This window comes from Papilio xuthus, unplaced genomic scaffold (genome assembly GCF_000836235.2).
Source record: "Papilio xuthus unplaced genomic scaffold, Pxut_1.1 DF826776.1, whole genome shotgun sequence".
In the NCBI taxonomy this organism is placed as follows: Eukaryota; Metazoa; Arthropoda; class Insecta; order Lepidoptera; family Papilionidae; genus Papilio; species Papilio xuthus.
The window spans coordinates 673690-682860 of record NW_013531873.1 but is presented as its reverse complement, the minus strand read 5'-3'; the positions used below and the strand labels follow the sequence as shown (position 1 = coordinate 682860).

At 33.2% G+C, this 9171-nt stretch overlaps 1 protein-coding gene across 2 annotated transcripts; it reads left to right on the top strand.

Annotated features, from left to right (window-relative positions):
- The first annotated feature begins 3313 nt into the window (after nucleotides 1-3313).
- Nucleotides 3314-8463, top strand: LOC106122778 (uncharacterized). 2 transcript variants are annotated; one of them, XM_013318870.1, is made up of 6 exons: nucleotides 3314-3440; nucleotides 4767-5255; nucleotides 5804-5924; nucleotides 6473-6603; nucleotides 7279-7465; nucleotides 8137-8462. In XM_013318870.1, exons 2-6 carry the CDS (start codon nucleotides 4767-4769, stop codon nucleotides 8313-8315), a joined length of 1107 nt encoding a protein of 368 aa, XP_013174324.1. In that variant the 5' UTR covers nucleotides 3314-3440; the 3' UTR covers nucleotides 8316-8462. The 2 variants fall into 2 exon arrangements, with proteins under 2 accessions (XP_013174324.1, XP_013174325.1); XM_013318871.1 differs by lacking the exon at nucleotides 3314-3440 and adding an exon at nucleotides 3589-3675 and having other exon boundaries at nucleotides 8137-8463.
- The last annotated feature ends 708 nt before the right edge of the window (nucleotides 8464-9171 follow it).

Genomic DNA, 9171 nt, shown 5'->3' with positions numbered 1-9171 from the left:
ACGTACCTTTATGTTGACTTCTTTATATTTAATCCTAAATAGTAAGCAAAATTATTATCAAAAATTCAAAATAAATACATAAATTTCGCTGATTTTGAACCTTGGAATTTTCATTAATAATATTCAATTCCATATACCAGTGCTTCCCAAGCTTTTATATATATATCATAGACATAAAACGTTTATCTAGACTTTGTGTTTAATTTTAAATTATTTCTGTGTTTCTTATTTTTTCTAAATTTGATGCAGCAATTTTGAAATTATGTGTACTATTAGAATACGTAATATGAAAACTGATATATAAACACGTCTAAACACTCACGTATATACGTCCGGTGGCGGCACCGACTAGTGAGCGACGGGCCGCGTCCGCGTAATAATACCAGTACCACTCATTCTGATGAAGGGCCCCCGATGGGCTCGAAACTAGTCGGTGCCGCCACCGGACGTATATACGTGAGTGTTTAGCCGTGTTTATATATCAGTTTACGTAATATGAAGTTAGAAAAAGGTTGGGAACCACTGTTGAATTAAGCTTTAAATTCGCAAATATTTTATGACATAGTTGCTCAAATTTGTCCCCGTTGTAATTGCATATCATTTAACCTAATATTAAAACATATCTTGTAATAATTTTAATATCCATTCCTGTTTTAGGTGTGTTTTTTTACCAAGTTTTTTCAAGAACCAAAAGTATGCAGCCAGTTATATAAAACTTTTATAATTAATTTATAAGTATTTTAGATAAGTTTAGAGATTTCTGTATCGAAGATTGCTAAGTTACAGAAACTCTTATGCACTGATCTCTATAAAGAGATAGGCGGTTACTTGGTAAGATTTAAATGCGTTTATTGATGTGACAGTAAATTATTATCAGTTCAAATCTACACCACCGCTGTAAACCACAACAATCAGCGCCAAAATGGCGGAATTCAAATAGGCACAAAATACTTAATCTTAATCCATTAGTGTATAAAGTTTATTAGCGCCTTTTTCATTATGATCACTGTTATATATTTTTAATCAATATGAAAGTTTAGATTTTATAGCACGTACGATAAATCGCTTCCCGGAATGTCATACCAACAGTATTACCACTTCAAATATGTATTACACTACTGTTTAAAAAATAAACGTTTAGTAAAATGTTTATAACTCCTAAAAAAACAATTTTATTGGCGTCCGATTTATCGAACGTTATGCATTAATGGATTAATGTCAGTCCATTTATAGAGATCAGTGCTTGTATTTAATAATGACGTATTTATTTCGATTTTTATTTTTTTTAAGGTACAGATTAAAAAACCTACTCTTTTATACCAAAACAGTGTGACCAGTCTATTGTATTGTAAAATTACTAGATCTGACAGAATTGTAAGCAAATTTTCAATTTAGTTTTGTAAATATTTTTATGTGTTTTTAAACGTCTCGAATGTAGATAGAGACCTGGAGTAAAAAAAATATTAACATTTAACAAATATCTCGAGTTTGACGCAATTATTTTACCAATATTGTTAGAGATATCTTTATAAATGCATAAGTTTTCGATTTTGTAAAGAAAAAACAGAACCACTGCAAGAATTCGGACATTGTTTTTTCTTAATTTTAAATTTCAAATTCTACGTTGACATTTAAAGACGCGACTCAATATAATTATGTGATATGACTTTCGTTTGTTTTGATTTTTTTTTAATGATTATTATTTTGTGTCCGGTCATAATAGATCGTCACGTCTAGTCGTTAGTAATTTATTTATTTTTTTTTGTTCACTGATAAAAAGTTCATTCTTTGGAAAATGTTTGGAGGTTAGGTTAAGTTTTCAATTAAAAATGATTATCAAACTTATTTTATTGTTTTTTTTCCCCTTATTTTCTTTAATATAGACTAAGTTTTACTGTGCTGACCCTCCGTAGGGATAAGCAGGTTGATGATAATGGTACTGAGTATTTAATAATTAAAATCTGTATGATTTAATTTTGTTTTTTGGAAATTATATTTAAGTACGAATTACTAATAAAATGATGAAATATGAATAATATTTTTCGATCTTACCTAAAGAAAAAGTTAAATTTATGTTTAAGTTGATTATCGATAAAACACGAATAAAATGACATTTTCTAAAAATGATTCCTAGCTAGATCGATTTATCGCCCCCGAAACCCCCTATATAATAAATTTTATGAAAATCGTTGGAGCCGATTCCGAGATTCCAATTATATATATATATATATATATATATACAAAAATTGCTCATTTAAAGATAAAGAGTAAACAAAATATTTTATTGCATTCACCTGTCAGCGCAGAAGAAAGCGTATAACATGTCCGCATGCATTAGCTACCTTCCCTTTAAAATCTCGTCAAAATAAATTCGGCCCAGGCGTTTAATGCTGCCTTGCAGACAGATTGTTAGACAAAAATTTTAATAATTCACTTTTTTTATATTATGAGGTGGCAAGCGAGCGAGCGGCCACCTGAAATCGCTGAAATAGCGAAGTGACCGTTGCCTTTAAACGACGGAGGAAAGGATGCACAGAAAGAAAATATTTTCCCTTTCCATGCATCCTCTCGTCCGGAAAGTCCACTTCCGCTTCCCATCCTCTCATAAGAAAAAGAGTGGGAAGGGAAACGGGACTAAATTAGGCCTCCGGGACACACACTCAGCCGAAACGCGGAATTGCTTCCACTTGACGCCTGTCTTCTGTATGGTCGTGGTATTTCACCGGGCGAGCCGGGACAATTTGTGCGAAGATGTTAAAGCGGGCTATACCACTGTTAAACTTGGTCAACCTATAGAGTTAGATCATTAAATGGGAAACGACGTTTTTAACACAATATTTCTATCAGTGAGAATGAGAAAAGGTTTTTATTGAAAACTTTTCTAATCTGTGTCAAATTAACTTGTAGGCGCTTTAAAAATCAATTTGTTCTCTTGATGGTAGAAAACTTAACTGAGAAAAGAACAGTTATCGAAATAATGAAATAATAGAATTATATTTTTTATTTCATAATCTTTTTCTTAAATTATATTTTTAAAATTAAACAGATAATAAAATCTTCCTTTCAAATTAAAACGAATGTCTGTGATAGTCTGTGAAAACTGTCAAAATAGTTTTGCTTATAGCAAGAAATTAGAAGCGCCGAAAGCGTTAGTAGATTTAGGATTTAGTTACGCAGATCTCAACTTTAATCCATTACAATAAAGTTCAAAATAGAAGTAATTTTTACAGTAGATATGATTTTTATAACTGGTAACACTCGGCGCTGTAGCGTCAGATGAATGGATCTTTTCTGTTATTATTATAAACGGAGTATAACCTTTTATTCTTACGTTTCGCTTTTATTTTACTCAACAAACTATACAAATTCAGTTAAAATAGATCCAAATCTTGTGTTTCTGTGTTATATTTCTATATTTATAACGTTTTGCGTCACAAAAGGTGGGTTGTTCAGTCAAAACATTGAAATTTATTGTTAACTTAATTATACCAAACGATGTACTCGTGAAGTTTTTACTGGCATGTGCAGTTATTTTATGAGACAGCTCTAATTGTTTCGTTACTTTTATAATTTAATGCGCCATTTTGTGATCGGCGTAGCATTTTCGTATTGTGTATGTGAAATTTAAACTATCTATTTCATTATAAAACATTATAACTGAATTTGAAAAGTAACGTAAGTATTTATATGAAAAAATATTATATATTTTTACGATGCTTTAGTACTATCAAATTATTTTATATTCGGTTTTTGTGTCGTTGTTTTTAAAAATGTTAGATCTAATTTAATTCGTAAATAAAAAATTTGATAGTACGAAAAACTTTTTTATACATCCGTAGAGTTTTTACGTAATTACCGTTAAGTTAGTTTTACATTATTTTGTGGTTAAATCATTTGTTTTAAATGAAGTCATCATTGTTTGGTTGTATAAAATAGTTTATATGTGTTCAAGATTATATTTCTCAGTAAAATTCTATTCTTTTTGATCCTATTGTAAATAAGCTATGCAAAGATTCACAACAAATGTTTTAATGATATATACTTCAATTCTATTTACTTAATACATAACCTATTACTGTGGTAACAATGAAGTAAATAACAAAATACCTACCTTAGTATGTAATTTTAATGCAAAAAAACTGAACATCTCTAGATTTGGAAAGACAAAAAGTTAATAATAACATGAAATTAAACATATTTAATGATAAAAATCATAGAATAACAGTAGTAGAGTCTGCAATAACACTGTTTGTGTAAATGGGCTTTGATTGGTGAAATATGTTAACTACACAGAAGACAGTTGTCGAATGAAAATAATTCCATGTTCCTCACAAGTGTGGATGTCAAAGGCCTTAATTTAATCTTCTTTCCACCCTTTTCTTAAAAGGAAGGGATGGAAAGGGGAGGTGGATTGAGTGTAAGAGTAGTAGATATTGTTGTGTTATGAAATGTAAGCAAATAATATCTGCAATTGTAGTTAATGGGTTAATTCTGTGCCTGCCCCTGTAATGTAAATACTGGGTAAGCAAAAATGGGATAAACAAAAGTAATCTCCTGTATCAACAATTTTCAGCGGGAAATTCATGTTAGATAGAATCATCATCATGATCATCATCAGCTCACTGTACGTCCCCACCGAGGGGCTCGGAGCCTACCCTAAGTTAAGGGTGATAAGGCCATAGTCAACCAAGCCATAGTAGATAGAATAATCTTTAACATTTTCTTATTTTATTTAACTGTATCTAATAGCTTATTTTAATTTCCAGATGTTCTGTATACAAGAAACGGAACCATCACATTCTGATCCATTCTCGAAAGACAAAGATCCATTAGGCATGGCGATATCGGAATCAAGTGATGATGAACCAGACGCGAAAAGACCGAAATACACAAACTCCTCGTTAAACCTCAAAGTATACCAAATACCAACATTCAACCCACCAAAATCATTATCAATATATCCAACATCTCAAAGTATATTACCTAAGTTTGTTAATAATCCACTAAATTTAGCAAATCCACTAGCAATTGCGACTAGTAATCTACAGGCTACTAATATGGTGAAAAGTTTACATAGCAGGTATTCATTGCCTGCGAAATTAACTATAACTCCAGTTCACAAACCCACTGACGGTGAGATTATAAGATATAAGAAGAATGGTGAAATAGCAAAGAAACGAGGACCTCCGAAAGGATATAAGAGGAAACCTAAAGTTGATCTTTCTCAAAGTCTAAGTAATGGAGCGCTTTTACAGGTAAATATATTATCATCAACATCGTCAGCTCACTATACATCCCCACCGAGGGGCTCGGAGCCTACCCTAAGTTAAGGGTGACTAGACCATAGTCAACCACGCTGACCAAGTGCGGGTTGACTTCACACATATCTTTGAATTTCTTCTTAGATATGTGCAGCATCACGATGTTTTCCTTCACCGTAACATCGGATAAATGTACATATGTAAATCGGAAATAGAAAAACATATTGGTACATGACGGGATTCGAACCCAAGACATGCAGATTGCAAGTCAAGTGCTTGACCCTTGAGCCATTGACGCTTACTGTTTCTGGCTGTTTCTATCTAGCTGTTATTAATATATTTTTAACTAATTTAATATTAACTGTCATGCGCGACTCTGTCCTTGCTGGACTAGCCTAGTAGCATATGTGTTCTACCAGACTATGTTCTATATGTATGACAAATTTCAATGAGATCTACGCAGCCGTTCTGATACCTTCTAACATCCATCTAAACATTCGCATTTATAATATTAGTATTATTAAATAGTTTAATTGTTTCAGGCACAAAATACAATCTTGACAAGTCTTCTTGCAGCGACCAATCCAACATTCACCACCACAGTGACGACATCAGTAACTAAAGTGGTGCAACCACAAATATCGCAAATTAAAATACCATCAGGTAAGTGAAATTCCCAGCTTCAGTCAGAACTAAGTCAGGACTCAGTCAAACACAGACATAGAGCGCCTGGCATAAGGGTGCTCGACCGCAGATTCGGATATATTTAACAGTGGTAGAGCCCGTTTTAACATCTTCGCAGGAATTGTCCCGGCTCACCCGGTGAAATACCACGACCACACAGAAGACACGCCTCAAGTGGAAGCTATTCCAACTACAGTCTGATGAGTGTGCGTCCCGGAGGTCTCATTTAGTCCTCTTTCCCTTCACACCCTCTTTCTTATAAGGAAAGGATGGGAAGTGGAAGTGAAATTTCAGGATGAGAGGATGCATGGAAAGGGAAGATATTTTCTTTCTGTGCATCTCCTCCGTCGATTAAAGGTAGGCAACGCATATGCAATTGCGTATGTCTATGGGCAAAGGTCACTTCGCTATTTTAGCGATTTCAGTTCAGCGATCTCGTTTGCCACCTTATGATATAAAAAAAAAGCTTAGCAAACCCATCCCTGTCCCGTCCCAAGAAAAATAATTCAATATTGTTCTGATTACAGGTGTGGAAGTGGTAGAACTAGATTTAGATCCTGAAGACTGGTTTCCAGCAGAACCCTACAGAATGGTGTTTAGTAGAAAGAAGAATCCTAAATGGAAGAACTTTCCTTACAGATGTGAACATTGTTTTAAGGTTAGTAAGGTGTTTATTTTACTACTGAGATTTAAAAACAAATTTAGTAGCCTATTTTGTTTGTTCTTGTATACTTATGAGGTCCTGGTACTTATATCTATATATCAAATAGAATTTATCCGTTAATCTGCGTGGAGTTAAAAAAAAAAAACTTAATTAGTAGTCAATGTGTTAGTACTTATGAAGTCCTGGTACTTCTCTTTACCTATAATAATATCAAACTAGCTGTCGCCTGCGACTCCGTCTACGCGGAATTAAAAAAAATACTTAATTTAGTCTATGTGTTAATTCTTGTATACTTATGGAGTCCTGGTACTTCTCTTTACCTTTATTTGTATCAAAAAGCGTTTACCCGCGATTTCGTCTGCGTAAAATTAAAAAAAAACTTAATTAGTACTAGCCTATGTGTTAGTTCTTGTATACTTATGAAGTCCTGGTACTTCTCTTTACCTATATTTATATCAAACTAGCTGTCGCCCGCGACTATGTTGTACTTCCAGACTATATATAGATGCCAAATTTTATCTAGATCCGTTCGGCTGTTCTGGAGATGTCTTCAAACATCCATCCATCCATCTAAACATTCGTATTTATAATATTAGTAAGAAGTAAGATTTCAGTAAGATCCATGCAGCAGTTCTGGAGATACCTTCAAACATCCATCATTAATTCCAGGGTTACCGAGTGGTATCAACATTACTGACACACGCGGCGGAACGTCACGGGTCAGTTCCCCGCGAGCTGGCCATCCCCTGTCCCTGCTGTCCTCATGTCTCCACACGTCGCAAGCACCACAAGAAACACCTCGAGACACATGAAGGCAGACGGCACAGGATATTCTGTTTATATTGTCTACCACCACGTGAGTATTCATTCAGTCGTTATGTCATTCACTCAGTTCAGTCGCATCATTCACTTAGAGCAGTCGTTGAGTCATAAAATTGCTCTGTTGTACCGTTATTTGCTTAGCTTAGTTTTTGTGTCATTCGCTCACCTCAGTCGTCTTGTTATACATTCAGCTCATGCAGAGGCTTAAACGCTCATTTTCGATATAATATTTCGCAGTGGGTTTCTTAAACTCAAATTTCTAAATCATATTGTCTATATCTTTGAAAAAACAGATGTTTAAATATAGATTTAGGGCTTAGAAACCTCAGTTTAGCTTATTCATACAGTAGTTCACTCAATCAGATGTATTACAGTTCCAAAGAAAGTTAAGCTAAGTTCTATAATAACAACACATTATTCAAATAGCTTTTGCCCGTTACTTCGTCTGCGCAGAATTAAAAATAACTTAACTAGTATATATGTTCTTCCAGGCTGGTTCTAAATATATGATAAACTAGCTGTCGCCCGCGACTCCGTCTTTGCGAAATTAAAAAAAACACTTAATAAGTAGTCTATGTGTTCTTCCAGACTATGTTCTATATGTATGACAAATTTCATCAAGATCTGTGTAGCTGTTCTGGAGATATCTTCAAACAAACATCTAAACATTCGCATTTATAATATTAGTTAATATATAATTTTCAGATGATTCATCTGAGCCTTATGTTAAAGAGGCTGAGAAGTACCCTTTCGACAAATATCCACAGTTCTGGTACGCGTCTGAGGAATCTTTAAGGTTACATAAAAAGAGGAAACATCCATACGCAGCCATGTTTAACTACAATTGGTTCTCTTCATGGGGAGAAGGTACACCGAATAGTTAGTTTTATACCTATTTCTACTAATTTTAAAATATATTTTTATACTGGCAACTTTATTAAATCTATAGTTTTAATGGCAATCAACTATAATAACGTCGGTGGCTTAGGAATCAACTTGATTTGCAATCTGCAGTTCCTGGGTTCGAATTCCATGTACCAATGTGTTTTTCCATTTCTGATTTACATATGTATATTTATCCGATGTTATGATGAAGGAAAATATGGTGATGCTGCACATATCTGAGAAATTCAAAGATATGTGTGAAGTCACTGCACTTGGCCAGCGTGGTTGACTATGTCCTAATCACCTTTAACTTAGGGTAGGCTCCGAGCCCCTCAGTGGGGATGTAGTGAGCTGATGATGATAAATCAACTATAAATTTTGGTAGTTTTATCCTGGCAACTTTATAATTTTTTATAATGGCAACTTTTTAGAGTTGATAGTATTTTAATACGGTCAATCTTGTAATTTTTTTTTATGTTGGCCATTTTTTGCCATCTAAAAATCTATTTTAATAATTATACTGGCAACACTATAGAAATTACTAGAAATATAAATCAATGAGGTAAATAAATTGTTTAAGGCCAGTTTTTTTGAATATTTTTTTTTTATTAAAATGAATTCTTGAATCGTACTTATAATATTTAGTGTTGCTAGAGTAAAATCACAATATTTTGTATATATACGTTTTAAATTAGCTTAAATAGTAATAAAATGCACTGAATTTGAGATGTGCCTTGTAATTGGTAATGTTTTTAATATGAATTAAAAAAAAACATTCCATAATTGTTTCTATACAATATCGAAATTATCGTGTCTATTTAAGATAGATTAGTTTGACATTTCTAGATATCGGGT